The sequence below is a fragment of the Frieseomelitta varia genome, unplaced genomic scaffold, assembly GCF_011392965.1.
Source record: "Frieseomelitta varia isolate USP_RPSP 00005682 unplaced genomic scaffold, Fvar_1.2 scaffold_215, whole genome shotgun sequence".
In the NCBI taxonomy this organism is placed as follows: Eukaryota; Metazoa; Arthropoda; class Insecta; order Hymenoptera; family Apidae; genus Frieseomelitta; species Frieseomelitta varia.
The window spans coordinates 357,634-373,995 of record NW_025109917.1 but is presented as its reverse complement, the minus strand read 5'-3'; the positions used below and the strand labels follow the sequence as shown (position 1 = coordinate 373,995).

Here is a 16,362-nt window from a genome sequence, read left to right as displayed (position 1 = left end):
TTTAGGTCGCGAAATCTTTAAAACCCAAACCGCGAAACTTTAAAACCCAGAGTTTGCAACTAGGAAATTGTCAGTGCCGCGAGAATCGAAAATCAGATCTCGACTGCAGTCGTCGCCGAAGAAGAGGGAAAGTCGAGTGGTTGATTCTCGTCGAGATGGTTGATGTGTCGAGATCGAGCGAGACTTGGGGGAGAGCTGCAGGCGACCGTCATTATGTTTTTTAATGTCCGTTTCGCCGACCGATCGAATCGCCGGCCGGTTGGCAATTTTTTCGGCAACGTCCGGCTCAACGGCGACTGGAAAATGACACGTTCGTGGTGGCGATGGGGGGAGGGGGGGGGGGAGGGAAATTGGAAACAACGGGTTTGGCAAGCCGAAAAATCGTGCCGGATGGCGGAGACACACGTATGTACGCGTGTGGAACGCGCATACACACACACACACACGCACACACACACACGGGTCCCTAGCCTCACCTGCACCGGCGAGGGCGAATGCTAAAAAGCCGGAGCTGAATAAATAAACAGTTTTTAATTGCGGCCCGCTGCTGCCGGGTAAAAACAATAATTATTGGCTTGCCGTAGCAACGTATCGCGCGCGTTTACGTCCCCCGGATGCAACGCGATCCGACTCCGCAAGTCGCTTTCGCGACATTTATCCGCCAAACGGAGAATTCGAACTTCTTGCCGAAAGTGTTTGGAGGAAAACAGCTTGAAACAGGTTGAATGGCGGTGGAAGTTGAGAGTAAGACTCTGGGTGTCAAGACTCTGGCCGTCGTTCGTTATTTTTTTTTTTTTTTTTTTTTTTTTTTTTTCGTTCGTTTTAAAACCCTATCCGCCTGTCGCGGCGTGCAAATCGTCGCCACGATGATTTCATAGCGCGCGAAAGATTTCTCAGTTTTCATCTGTTGTGTGTGGCTGCGTGGCCGCCGGGGCCGGTGTGAATGCACGGTCGATAATTCCATTACAATTAATCGTGATTTTGGTATTTTATATACAATTATGCGTGACGATGCGCCGTTGTGATTACCGCCACACCTACCAGCCAGCGACCAAATTCAGAAGACTTTGTCACAGAAACACTTCAGTCCTCGTAGACATCTTTTTTTTTTTTTAATACTTCTCTTCGTTCGAATATATTGTTTAGCGGTCCGTAATTTCTTCTTGTATTAATAATTCGCGTACTAAGCTGAGATAACTGGCTTGCACGGAAACCTGAGACGATCGATTACAACATAGGCCAGTCCTCTTGGTGCTTCGTTAAGAGTACCTAACTGCAGTAGAATATTCAGCAGGGCAACTCTTGGCGGGCGGGCTTTGTCATATGCTTCATAGAGTTCATGGTACATCAGGGGTTGTCCGCCGCCATTATATTGTGTACCTGTTCGAGCTTGTACGCCAATCTTTGCTTCTGTGAGAACTCGTCTTCCTCCAGAGTAACTATCAGCTGTTCGTTGTATTTACTCGCGTACGTGTATAATTCGTACAGGGCACAATTCGTGTTGAACTCTGTCGTATGCAACTGAAAAATAGAAATTAACAATGATCATAATCTCAGTGGCAAACTTAATTTCAAGAATCGAGAAAGGAAAAAAAGAGATTTGTGTATATATACCCTAGACTCTTCGGCAAGCATGGCGTTCATGTCTTGATCGGATATGGCTGGCATCACTTTGATATCTGCATAATAACGTTCTACCCACTCTTTGTACACTGGAATGTCCTTTGCATAAAGTAGTTTAGAACTCGGCGAGTCCTTACCTAGTGAAATAGAAAAGAAGACGATCTCATAACGTTTAAAATTCAACGGAATAATTTTATGGAATTTTAACAAAAACACTAGACTCATACCTAATCTATGATCGGAAGTGGAACAACTGTCCATAAATGTTTGCGCGACGACGGATAGACACGAGTCCACGATGTTGGACTTGTGTATATCGAAGATAAAGTTCGGGTTCTTAATGAGATTCACCCAAAACCTGAGCGGAAGCGAGTTGCTCTTCCATGTGTGAACGACTTCAGGGTCGGATATGCCGTGCTGCAGCGCTTGGTCGTCCATGAAGTCAAACATGTATTTGATCGCGAGGGGAAGAGCTGATCCTCGATGGGCAGTGCTAAAGATTGTTTCGAACAGGTCGTCGACGAACTTCTGAAGAGTACCTTTTGTGGCTAGTAGCCTCGTCAGGTAGATCTCTGACACCATTTTGTTCCCACGGTCCCCTTCCTTTCGTGCATCCGAGTCATGGTGCTTGACGAGATGCCAACACTTCAAACCACCGTCGTGATTTTGATTTAACGGCGACGTGGCACGCGAGAGCGGAGGACTGGCTGAACTAAATTTACTAAGGTTTAGAGTTTCGTATTTGTGCGATTTGTCCGTCTTCTCGGAAAGGATCGATAGATTGTAGATTGACGATTGCTTGGAAACTAAGTTGAGCGACGCTCCATCTGGTACCCTGTAATGGTTCAGCGTATTCCGTTTCTTCCATTCGCCCTCCGTTTTTGTCGTCGAGTCCTCGTCGTAAAGGATCAATCTGCCGGATGCTCCAGTTCGCCATTCTGTTGCAGCAATTACACGTTAGATCACTTATACCACATCGCATCGTTTGTACAATGTTGAGTTTAAAATGAACTTGAAATCTTACCAAGATCAAGATCGTCTTTTCTTGGCCTCTGGCTATAAGGCGTAGCTCTGTAGATCGTGTCCAATGCCTTTTCCTTCACTTGAGATATCGTGTCGCAGTCAAGAACCTTGACTGGTACGTTTTCTGTATTTGGATCCATACCACCGACGAAGACCGTTTGTTGAGATATAGACACGTAAACCGTCTAAAAAAAAAAAATCGTTAATTTTTGTATTGAAAAGAAAGTCGTGACAGAAAAGAAAAATTATAAAGATCCATCCAGGATAAAGAGGCTTTACCATTGGTTTGAAGTCAATGGACTGTCTGATCAGTTTCTCTTCTGACAATGAGTATCGTGCTTCAGACGTGATGGCATCGACAGGACCCTTATCGACTTGTTGTTTTACCGCGCGAAATAGTACATACAATGGTTCTCCGGCACATTCTCGCATGAACTTGTACAGGAGGAAAGTGAACCAAGCTGATAACATCTTTTCAGCGACACTTTCCGTTCTGAAGCACAAAATGGATCGTATCGTCATTATTCTAATAGAAATATTTTTTTAAGGGGGGGGGGGGCGTTGAACTTACCGTCTAAGGAAGAGTTTCGGATGGCTCTTTCCTTCCGTACATTTCTCAATCAGTTCTGCCAAAAGGGTCTTCAGGATATCTGTACAATATTCCATCTTACTCTGAAGCGTAACCATAATAAGACTAGCTACGTTCACCCTGTCCCTCATCGAGAAGTATCGATTGCTCTCGAGAGTTCTTACAAAGAGGAGCAAGAACGTTTTATTCATGATCAGTTGTCCAAATAAGCGCAATCCTTTCTCTTTGCGCGCCAATTCCGGTCGATCCCATTGCAGGACCGGGCTATTGTCGTCGCTCGGGAACAATATCATCATGGCGTAGGTTCGATAATCGAGGAAAGGTATACCTCCGCTGGTCAAGTCGCCCGTGAGATCCGTCATCTCCGTTTGCAACTCGGCGAACGCTTCCTTACATTCAGCCGCGACACGAAGCTCCAGAATGTCCATTTGCTCTTGCATGTTCTTCAGTACCCGATTGCTTTCCGTGGACTTGCGCCGGTACGCAATGAGGAAGGCGATGAACACGAACACTAGGATCACAATTGCGGCGATCACCCCGATCAGAGCTGGTTTCGATAGCGGCCCGTTAAGACCGGCTGGCAGTGCGTAGCTCAGTTTCCCTATGTTGTAACGAAGTGTGCCGCCCACGATCACGATTACCTCGGGCAGTTCTTGCTTATTCGGGAAACCATCGGAGTCGATGGCTGGCGGTTGTGTCAGAGGTGGCCTGCAGGTGAGCTGTTGCCTGGACAGCGAGGTAACGTTGCAGAATGCGTTTCCTATTTGCACCGTCACGTCTGATTCCTGGCAAGCACGATCCAGATGCTGGCCATTGATGGTCAGGTAGTCGCTCTTGTAATACTTGATCTCTTCGTCGAACACTTCGTATATAGGATTCGGATAAAGGAGAAAATGGTTGAATCCGTGTTGCGACAGATTCTGCACGCCTGTCACGTTGTCCATACGGAAGCCGTATTCCAACATCAACGGTTTTTCCGCGTCCAGGACAACATTGTCTGGAACTTCGATGGTCGGCGATTTACAGATCATGCTCTCTTGGCTATGCACCTCGCATTGCGACACGAACATCTTCTCGTCGTGGTACACGTACATCTGCGGACTCTGAATGTAGCCGAGGTTTTTGCCAGTTACCGAGATCTTTATTCCTCCTGCTGGTATGCCCTTTGGAATTTTCATCTGGCCCGCGACGCCGCTCTCCACGCTTTCGATCGTTGGATCGTCCGCGTACTCGAACGTTCCACTGTAAATTCGGAACGCGCCGTCGAACGTCATCTTGACCGTGCCGTTTCTTTTGTGATCGCTGGCGCTGGTCATGCAGAGCGCCTCGTTCATCTCTGCGCTGATTATGGAGCACGGTAACTCGTCGATGAATGCCTTGATGGTGCTGCCGGCGTTCATATATTTGCCGGTGATCCTCACGGTGGTCCCACCGCTCATAGGCCCATATTTCGGCGATATGGAGAGAATCTGAGGATCCACAAACTCGAAATTGTACTCGGATTGGCCCCTAAAGTCTTCGATTCTCACGATTACTGGTCCGCGTTTGCCCTCTGGTGTACCTGGACCGTCCACCCGGCAGACGATCTGCTTTGTGCGCATGTAGAGTTCCTGATACGGCAGGCAGGGTAATCCACCGACCATCACGCCGCGGTAGATGTCCTAAAATAAATCATTCGTTATACCATGTACGCCAGAATTGACTCGAAGCAAGTTTCATTCCAATAACAGATTTCGAATCCAAGTTATCTCGACTTTCGAAATTCTTTTTCAAAATGATCGTAGATGTCTCATCGTTTCCCGAGAAACACGTCACGTCGCGTAATTCTCTTTTTTTTTTTTTTTTTTAAAGCAAGAAATTTCCTCTCACCATGAACGTCTGACCCAAGTTGATGCCGCGTATCGTCACGTTCGTGTTACCTTCCCAAGGCCCCATAACCGGCTCGAACGAGTGTATCTCGGGATTGGGGCAGGTCTGGTTGCTATTCAACCACATGCCCGTGTTGCGTTCGCAGTTGTCCTTCACCTCGCATCTGTCCGTGCTCTGACACCATCCGCAGTCGTACTTGGGCGCCAGGGTCAGGCACATTCCGCAGTTGTCGGCCATGTCGCGGCACCGGTATATCACCAGATGGATGTTGTGCGGGTTGTCCAAAGGTTTCGAGCCGCCCCAGATCACCGCGAACGGCACGGTGATGTTGGGCGCTCGGGACGTGTAGGAAAACTCTGTCTCCTCGCAGTAAATCGTGTCCGCGAGCAGCCGAGCGTTCACGATCGTCACACGACCTTCTATGTTGAACTGACAGACGAACCGGGTCTGCACGATGAATTGCTGGAAAAGATTAGTTTCGCACAGATGTTAGCGCGTCAATCCTCTCGCGATTCTCTCTTCCTTATCTGCCTGTGAAAGGCTGGCTAACGACACGCGAAAACGTTCGCGGGCATTAAGCGTCGATGTTCACAGCGTTAGGCTTTAAGAATTCTAGGATCCCGACGACTACTTACCCCGATGATGTGCACTTTAACTCGTATCACCTTCTTCACGCCGGAAGACACCAGGATCTCCTGCGAGTCAGTCGCGTTCAACGTCGGGCAGAACGCCGGGCCGCTTCTGTAGCTCGGGCCCGTCCTCTGTGAACACGACGAGAGAATCGATCAGTTTCAAACGAGTAGTGATAAAGTCGCGCGATTCAATCTTGTGGAATGTAACTCCGATAACTCCGTAATCGTAGACGATCATAGAGTTTCTAACAAGATTCACCGAATCGGTTCGTTCAAATCGCTCTCGGTCCCCGGATGACCAATAACCATCGTTCAACCATTAGGACAGAAGCTCCACTTACGCTAACTCCGGTGACCAATATATCGTTCCGACAGTTCTCAGCCGTGTCGTGGGTGCACCTGTGCCCGTCGACGCACCAGTCACAGGGGAAGCTCGATGATACGCACTTGGTGCACGAGCTGTACGTGTTGCAATCGAAGAACGTGAAATTGGTGTCGACGAGGTCAGGCCCGTTCGTCATTCGAACTGAAAGTTTCGCGGTGAAGTGATGCTCCCCTTGCGGAATTGACGGCAGCAGATCGGTCCTGGGCGTGGTGCAGTTCACGCCGAACGATTTCCTCGACGCGTTTGTGATCAGGGTCTTGTCCAGGGTGGAGAACGCGCAGAGAAACTGGCCGGAAAGGGTCGGCAGATTCTCGATGACCAGCTCCAACGTTCTGGCGGTCGTCCGTTGCAACTGGTCCGGCGTGACGGTCGTGATGGTGGTGCATCTGCCGCTTTTGTATGAGATCCAGTAGAGCGGATCCTTGGCAGCGTCTTGGCAATCGCTGCGCAGATTGCATTTGTTCTCCAGCGAGCACCAGCCGCAATACGGGTCCTTGGCACCGAGACAATCCAGGCAGGTCTTGTACACCGAGCATTCCTGCACCTTCACCTTCGACACGGTCTTTTGCGTCATGACGTACAGGTGCATCAGCTGCGAGTCGAACAACAGGTCCGGGTTCACCGGGGAATCTGGATCGATCTCCAGGTCCCCGTACTCTAGGGCCAGGGTCGAGCTCTCCACTACCACCTGCAACAAGAAACACGCGTAATAACGCGATTAATTGGTGCTCTCGATTTTGTGTGCGAGATCGACCTTGCACGCTTTTTATCCCTTCTCGCCACATACGATATCGATCGTTGGCAAATCGAGGGTGATTGCAAAAGTCGAACGATCGCTTTTCGCTGCGGATACTCGGTAAAATAAAAAAAAAAAAAAGGAAAAGAATTGCTAATCGATCTCCTGTTATATTATTTGCAATTCACACGTTACTATGTAGTAACTTTATCGTCCGGCAGAAAAGTGGATAAGCGAGGACCGTCGAACTGCCGTAAGTTCGGACTATGGATTCCGAATAGAATCCGCAGTTCGTTAAAACGAAATAAAGAACAGGGGAGGGTATCGTGGGGTTGGTTAATTCAACCCCTTCCCTTCGATGGTTTCCTTTCAGGTGCTGTTAGCTCAATATGATTTATTCATCGAAACGATGATACACCCTGGCACACCCGCGATGAATGAAACATTAACACCGAATGCGTCTCGTTTCCACGTTTTTTAAATATTAATCGCTTATCAACGCGTAACGTCCGAATCCGCGTTTCCATTTTTTTTTGGAAATCCAGCCCACGCTTCGCAGTTTTAATTTGTTATTTTGTTCGTGGAATTCGTGAAAAATTACAATTGTAAAATCGACTCGTCGGGATACTCTTTACTGAATTTCGTTTCCGTGTGAATTGCGATTAAGAAGAGGAGGCTCGTTTGATTAAAAAAAAAAAAAAGAAAAAAAGGGATCTAGAGATGAATAACAGTGATCGCCTGATGAACTGGCCTGAGCTTCGTTCTAAAGATCGAAGAGATTCTAAAGATACCGTGTCGTTGAACGTTGCGATTTGTTATGCAAGAAAAGTCTTCTCGAGGGAAATCTCGAAGTTGAAAATAATAATTGTACGCGTGACGTGCATCAGGCACTTTCAGAAACGTTTAGATTGCCGAGTGTCACGCTTCGTTTTATTCTCGTTGGCCGAGATCAGAAAAATTCAACGTCAAGTAAGTAACTATTATCGAATGACTTTTTTAAGTAAATAGGACTACGCAAACGAGATGTTGTGTGATATGTGTATTAAAGTTTCAATTAGCATTAGTAGCAAGCAGTTACAATTGACTAACATCGATCGCACTTGGAAACCTTTTTTTTCGTCTAATTATTTACGGGATCAATTACGCGCTTGATTATAATTGTGACGGATAGTAAAGGTGTCAGAGATCTCTTCTTCGTGCTCGTCGAATCGTTTCCACAGTGACTCGATTATATAATGTGGACGTTTAAAACGGGGAAATCCTCTCACGGGTCGGTTCTTTTTTAACGCGCGGCAACAGAAAATAGCCGTTCTTTCGCGGCTCTTTCTCTTTCACGGCGACGCGACGCTTGAAACATATGTTATCTTCGCACTCGTTACGTCTTTACGCTTTGAACACACTTTCTCCCTCAAGTGTGCTCTCTCGCACGATTTTCTATCCACCCGGGTTTTTTCCTCTTTCTTGCCGGTACTTCATCCCATTTTAAACGCACACGTGCACACATATATCGTCCAGGCTAATGTCGCAACTTCAAAGCAACTTGATTGAACGTCATAAACGTTCCACAAGTGTTTATCATGATCGCCCGACAATGAACATATACGGAGCGGTTCGTGAAACACGATTTCTCTCGAAACATATCATTCGCGTCTGTATTTAGGAATTATCATTAGTATTTCGTGAGCCACCGTGTATGTTTTTGCAGAACGAATTCCCCTCGCCTTTCCTATTTTTTTCCTTTCTTTTCTTTCTCTAATATAAATTAAAAATTACAGCTTTTAATATAAATGCTAAACAGAGGTGAATAACAGAGGTAACTTTATTATACTCGGCAAGACAAATATTCTGCCTGTTAATTATCGCGCTCGCCTTTTGACGCGAGCACTTTTTATCGCGTTGCGCAATCCTGAGACACGTTGAAAAGAAGGACAAATCCGGAAGATGAAATTAATGGGTGTACGTGCTACCTTCCCTCTGGGGGAACACGCGTGTCCACCTTCCCCTCCACCGACGATACCGCGCCACGGCTTTAGTTCCGCTCCTTTTCAATTCCTCCAATTACAATTTCACTTCCAAGCGTTTAATTACGAAATCTAATTACCGGATGTCGCGATATTTAATTACGGGAAAACCGAGGGCCCCTGTATCAGGGATTATGTACGGCTTTGCCGTGTGTTATCTAGCCTGGCGCTTTCACGCTCGTAAAAATGATACGTTACAATGTGACAGTTAACGTTGATACTCCACATTTAACAGTACCAAAGTAATCGAAATAACGAATTTATAATTTTCCATTAAAATTATATATATGTATATATATATATATTTTTTATATTTGTATTATATTTATATATATTTATATTTTTTATATTTGTATTATATTTATATATATATATTTATATTTTTTATACTTGTATTATATTTATATATATATATATTTATATTTTTTATATTTGTATTATATTATATTGTATCATATTGTACAATATATTTATATGTATTTTCAAAGACGAACGATTTTTTAGTAAAATAAAGAACATATATAATTATACAATTATACGCCTGTATAATTCCGCGTTTATTCAAAAGCGATTCATCCGACTCGTTCGATAACTCGCACAGAATTCAATTGACTTTCGTCCTTTCTTCCGAGTGTCATTTATTGTCTTCAGGTATCAACCTTATTTTTTCTAGGAATCTCCTAAAAAGACTCCTAAAAATTCCGAGGATCCTTTGTGTCTGTTCTATGTTTCTCCTTTAATGTAAATTTCATAAATTATTTCTTGCTCTTTGATTTCTCTATTTGCACTTTAATCCTGGAGTGGCCAACTCACTGTCTACTTTTCCTTTTCTATTCTAATCTATTAATATTTTATTTAATACATCTACCAACCTAACATCGTTTTAATACCATCATACTGGTATTCGCACCGTTTCGGTTTCATCGAACGTAATCGAATAGTAACCTAAAAATACTGGTATATTTTACCCGGTATCCGGTAATATCGATTCGGCCTCTGGTTAAAAGCATCGAATTTTCAGATTCGAGACGTGAAAATGGTATTCGTTCGAGGAGAAACAGAAATGGCATGAAAGAAGCGCGAGTACCAAGATGTGTGGCTGTCGCGACACCATCGAACCGACCACTCGAGAAAAGAGTGAGAGAAAAAAAAGAGGTGGAAGCGTTCGATCCACGGCTAGCCACGGGTACTACCAGGTAAGTGCATTACACGTTTCATATCCTTCAATCACCGACGTCTCTTCCCACCCACGATAGACCGCGGCGCGCCTAGTTATCGCCGCGAGCATGGAAGCCTAACGGGCAAGCCTCTCAACCCTTTATTTTCCAACCGTTTAATTGCACGATTCGCATGGCATCGGCCGCGATGAACCGCACGATAGAAAGGAGACAAAGTTCAAGACCGCGACGGCCGCCGGCTGGCAGGGAGGCAAAGCGAGGAGAAGGTGAAAGAAGGGGGAAGAGGTTCGTAGAAGGAAGTCCTCCGGGGAAAGGCCGGCACGTGACCTCTGCCCCGAATAAACGAATCGACCGACCCGGCCTCGACGGCCGCCTCTCTCTGTACCACTACTACTCTGTTGCAATCTCTGTCCGCTTATCCCGCGTACGGATATAATAACAATAATTATCGAGCTACCGCGAATGTTAATTGCACGTCTGGTCCACCGGCTAAAACACCAGCCACCAGCAGGGTGATTTTTATCCGCTGTCAGCGAGCGAGGATCATGCCCGGTTGTTGCAATGATTTCAATCGCGGATGATGCGCGTGCACGCCCTTTCATTGTTCCTCTTTCTTTTTGTTTTTTTTTGGAAATTAAATGTAATATTTATACTATATATATATATATAATTAATTTTGAATTATTAATTTGATATTGACACTTTGTAGATGTTATTTGATTATTTCTATATTATATTTATTTTATTAATATATATATATAGTGTAATATAGTAATATTTATACTATAGTAATTAGGAAATTAATAGTAACTAATTACCTTATAATAATAAGGAAATTAATAGTAATATTTATACTATATATATATATATCATTAATTTTGAATTATCAATTTGATATTGACATTTTGTAGATGTTATTTGATTATTTCTATATTTATTTTATTAATTTAAATTATAATAAATATATACATTTATTATAATTTAAATTAATAAAATATAATAAACTAATATAAATATAAATATATATATATATATATTTCTATATTTATTTTATTGTATTTAAACGAATTTTTCGTTTCTAAATTCTTTTCCCTACACGATAAATTACACGATTCACTTAAAGTGAATACAGTGAAAATTACTTCGTTCTAAACTTCGCGTCACATTCTTTCCATTTACCGTCTGTCTGTTCCATTCGTTGCAAAAATCGCTTGTCAAAGTCTCTGCCTGAGCGCGGGGCACGACACAGACTTCGACTTGACGAAGCCGAGTAGGAACTTCTGAAGTTCACGGGTCTTTAGAAGTCAGTGGGGTCACGCCATCACGTTAAAACGACAGTCGGACGTCCGACGAAGAGGTAGGAATAATTTCTAAGCTTTGGCCCGCGATAAAAATCATTCCAATTATCAAACTATTGAGAAAAAATTACCGAACGCCTTAACGCGTTAAGTGCCGAGCGTACTTTGTTCATCTTTCCGTTTACGCTGCTCGATATACAGATTCTACGATAAGCAAAACGGTAACAGTATGATAACATACAGCATCCCAAGTAAAAAAATTTTGTAAAAATTGTTACGAAGAAGATACAACAGCTGCTGGGCAGAAATATTAGTAGACACGCGATTGAAAAAGTTACAAACGTTCTTCAACGATGGGTGCAAAGAAAAATCAAATTGTTGCCTATTTTGATAAAACCCACTAAAATTATTATCACATTATTATACTGAATACCATTTATATAATAAATATCAATAGAAGCAACACTCGGCTACGATTCTTTTTCTGTAATCTGAAAGTTTTTCAATTTTTAACCCATTGCGCTGGCAACTGGTTCGCGGACCATAACGAGCGACCGAACCGCACAATTAATAAATCGTCGCTTTCTTTTTCCTTTTGGACTCGTCGGTATGACGTCACTGGATAGAAATTATTGAGATTATAAATTAAATTAATAAACTTATCATTTGTTTTGCCTGAGTTACGTTTAAATATATTTATAGCCGAGAAAATGTTGCAATTTGGAAGGAAAAATTCTCGTGATTCCAGCGCAAGAGGTTAATATATACGTGCGTTAAATTTGCTTTGGCACTTAACGTGTTAATCAATGCTGTTCGTCGCCGCTCCTCTTCCGCCGTCTTTTCATCGTTTCGTCGAGAAACAGTCTGAGAAGCCGAAGAATCGACCAAGACGCAAGTGGTCCGTCGGAAAAGCCGTCGATTATCCTAGTTTCCCGTGATTGCTCTATCGCGCGAAGAATGAAGGATTAAAACTTCGTCGCTGGGCAAATATAATAAATATAATTACCACGGTGCGCGCAAGATCCGCGGGATCTGTCAGATCGGCAGCCCTCAATTATCCACGTATATCTTTCATCTCTCGCTCGACTGGTAATGAAATAAGAAGCCTCGCGTAGAGTTTTTACGGCGCGATTTACCAACGCGATTACACGGAGAGTAACAACCATCGTACGCTATTCTCGCTTCTCCGTTGCTGGTCAATTAACGAGCCCGTGCCTTTTCTTTTTTTTTCTTTCTTCTTTGAGAACGCGAGAACACGTTTTCCTACTTGCTTTGACGCGAACTCGCTCACGCCGAGTGATGGCTCGATAAGCACTTTTTCGATATTGTATATTAACGGCGGTAATACTTTAAACATTTCGGTAATGTATAAATTGGTTTCTTACACGCTGTTTACCTAAAAAAAAAAAAAAAGAAAAAAAATTCCATCTTAATGAGTGTAATTATTCTTTATCTCCATACGTGTTCTCTTAAAGACGATTTCTTAAAGAACAACACAGGAGAGATTATTATACAGAGTGTAATAATGTTTTATCTCTGAAAACGAACGAAAGGATCGCGCGATTGTAATTGTGATAATAAAACTGTGGAAAGCGGCCGATTACAGAGGAACAATTGCAATCGAATCACGAAACAAGATAAATAGGAGAGTCGAGCGGCGAATCGAACAGAGAAAACCCCTCACCCAGGCCTGGGTTTAAAGGTTATTGCAAATTTATCAATCTATATACATATACAGATTCACCGACGATTTCTTTCTCTTCAAGACGACCGCCATCACCTTTCTCTCTCTCTCTCTCTCTCTCTTTTCTTTTCCCCTTAACCTTCGACACCGCGATTAAACAGCGTGCAATCTCCTATCGAGCGTGCAAAACCGTGGAGAACGTAGCTCAACGGTCACGTGACTACAAAGAAGAAACAGAGGAGGAATCAATAAAAGGAGCCCGGTGTAAAGGAAAGGAAAAAGGAGAAAAATGAGGGATCCGAGGAGAAGATAGAAATAAAAGGAGGACGACTCCGTCCCCGTCCGCCTTTTTTATCCATCGGGCAAGATCCGCCCGATCACCAGACACAAAGAAACTAATAACGTGTTCGATACAAAGCTACCAAGAACCTCCCGTGGACGTCTTAATTACTCGACTCCCTTTCCTCTCCACCCTTCGTCTAACACTTTCTCGTTTTCCCTCGCTCCTCCATCTCCTTTTTCCTCCCGTGTTCTCACCTCTTTGTCCGCCTCGGCGTTTCACCGCCTTGCAGTGAACGCGCGCGAAAGAAGCGTGGGCACCACCGACGATATCGGCCCTCGACACCGAGAAAAAAGACGAATCGGAGCCTCGAACATTCCTGAATCGATTTCGAGCCCGACCGCGTGTCGTTGTTCTCTGCTCTGTCCCGTTTAAGGCCGCATTCCCATTGGTTATACCTTGGTATAACCAAACTGGATGAATTTTTTTTTTTTGGAATTGAAGTGAATTTTGTAAAATAATTAGAACCCCTTGGCTTTCAGAAAGTATATTGAAATGGTTCAATATACGCTGAACTGCACTACGTTAAATTGTTCGTATTTCTATTGAATTAAATTAGTGCACGTACTAAAAATTCAACAGTGTTTTATTTTATAATAATCTAGTAAGGTATGGCACAATTCGTTATTCAATGCACAATCCTACACATTTCTTGTGCTTCCCTTCTTTCATTGTGTTTTCTACACACTAAAATGCATTTGTGTCTTTCTGTGACTAACCACACTTGCGCTGGCAGCTGATTGCGGACCATAACGAGCGACCCTCTCTCTCTAGATAATCTCTACATAATCGTGTGCAACAATTCGCCGCTTTTTGAACTCGTCGGTATGATATCACTGGATAGAAATTATTGAGAATAGTAATAAATTTATTATTTGTTTTGCCTATTTTGTTTCACTTGAATGTACTTAAAACTGAGAAAAATATTAGAATTTTGGAACAGAAAGTGCTCGACGTGCGTGGCAAGACGTCAATTTATTACCACACCTTTTTATTTTTAATGCTATTAAATGAAATAACCACGTTCAAATAATATACGTCATGATTCCATGTAGCTATTGAATTCACTTACGTACGATCCAATATTTTTTTGTTACTATCAATTACTATCAATAATATTTCCATTTCGTTCCAGCGAACGAAACTAATCTAACAGACGCCAAAATATAGTAGCCAATGGGTTAATTTTACGTATGACACGAGGAATTCTACAGATTCAATCACTTTATCAGAGTTATCGATTCGTTTTCCTCGTGAAACGTTAAGGACCTGTCGAAATCTAGCTTAAGCGCGTTGCAATTAGTTCCATCCTTGTTTCGCGGCGAGTAAGAATCGAAGTGACCGACGTGCCGGAAACTTCGAGATCGAACCGCTTATTTCCGAGGCGTCTCGTGAACTCCCATTATCTCCTCTTCCTCTTCCATGCTTAAATTTGTTTCTAGCGAGAAACAGTATCCGTCTTTATTAATTTCGCACGGAAGATTTCTCGAAAGTTACCGAGACACCAAGCGTTTAATCCAATTATCCGAATTATCCAAGCGTGGACGTGGAAATATCAAACGATAGAACAGTATGTGCACGACCGTGACGGATAGAGAGAGGCCAGTCAATCTCGAATGTAATCAAACATTTCACCGCGATTGTATACATTTTTGAGCCCGCGTGGTTGCTACCGCGAGATATTAATCCAGTGCGCTGTCGCTCTTCAATCTTCGCCCCCTCCGCGGGCTACGCGTGTCAATTTTATGCGAAAATTACACTCCGGGCCGGGGAGAGCGCGCGGGACGATATACGACGTTTTCGTGAAAAATTTATAGAAACTGGCCGGCCACTCGATTCACGCCACCGGACGGAATTACTGGCGGAATGAAGTTCGCGCATGCCGCGTATATTTGAATAAAATGGGACGGCCGCGTCGCAATGAATTTCATTGGGGGAAGTTTGCTTAATTCAAGAAGTGTGATTAAAGTGCATATTTTAAATGCGAACGCTTGCATATTCGATATATATATATATATTAAAAATTAATAATATATGTATGTATGTAAAAATAAAAATTAATATATATATATATAAATTAAAATTAATAATATATATATGTATATAAAAATAAAAATTAATATATATATATAAATTAATATATATATTATATAATATATATTAAAATTAATAGTATATGTAAAAATAAAAATTATATATATATATATATATATAAATTAATGTAATTTATAATATAATATATATTAATACATAATATAATATATATTAATATATAATATATATTAAAATTAATTATATATGTATGTATATATATATTAAAAATTAATAATATATGTAAAAATAAAAATTAATATATATATATATGTATGCAAATGTATAACGAACAAAGTTCGTTCGAGCTATCGACCCGTTTCAAATTTTAATGTTTCACTCGATCAGAATCAGAAATTTAAAACGAGTTGCGTCGATATTTCCGTGCGGTTTCCATGTTTTCGGGCTGATATTTTAATCACGATTTCGGTATTATACGGTAACGTTGTTTCACAGAAAAATACACAGAAAATTTGTTAGTTTCCTTCTTTTTCGATTTCTCTTTCCCTCCCGCTTTTTTTTTTTTTTTTTTTTTTTTTGCGTCCATAAAATTTGGAAATTGCGATAACAATTTAACTGCCGGCTTAATCAACAACGCCAACGCGTTTCAAACGCGCGTTTACAACTCAGCGATCGTTAGAATATCCCGAACTCCAAAGAACTTTCTCACGCTTCGGCCATAAGCTTGTATCGCCCACCGAGGAACAATACCGGAAACTAAGTTTCCCCGTCTCCTGCCTACCCCCAAGTTAATTAGGTGAAAGTTCGTTCGCACCGCCCGATAATTTCGGGAATTCTCGAGGAACCGATCGCGAGCAACCGCGCGACGAGAACTCATTTTCAATGGGGAAAGTGAATCGGCTTCGCAGGAAAAGAATTCTCTCTTATTTTCA

General features: G+C 42.6%; 1 protein-coding gene across 1 annotated transcript in view; it reads right to left on the bottom strand.

The window, feature by feature from the left end:
- Positions 1-786: 786 nt before the first annotated feature.
- LOC122527362 (plexin-A4) overlaps positions 787-16,362 on the bottom strand; it is a 362,759-nt gene continuing 347,183 nt past the window's right edge. Inside the window, exons 3-11 of the mRNA XM_043651474.1 lie at positions 6,078-6,809; positions 5,740-5,865; positions 5,105-5,566; positions 3,218-4,896; positions 2,926-3,139; positions 2,648-2,831; positions 1,851-2,561; positions 1,615-1,760; positions 787-1,521 (exon numbers count right to left, since the gene is read on the bottom strand). Coding sequence (XP_043507409.1) covers positions 1,348-1,521; positions 1,615-1,760; positions 1,851-2,561; positions 2,648-2,831; positions 2,926-3,139; positions 3,218-4,896; positions 5,105-5,566; positions 5,740-5,865; positions 6,078-6,809 — 4,428 coding nt within the window. The 3' untranslated portion in view covers positions 787-1,347. The remainder of the gene's footprint in view (positions 1,522-1,614; positions 1,761-1,850; positions 2,562-2,647; positions 2,832-2,925; positions 3,140-3,217; positions 4,897-5,104; positions 5,567-5,739; positions 5,866-6,077; positions 6,810-16,362) is intronic.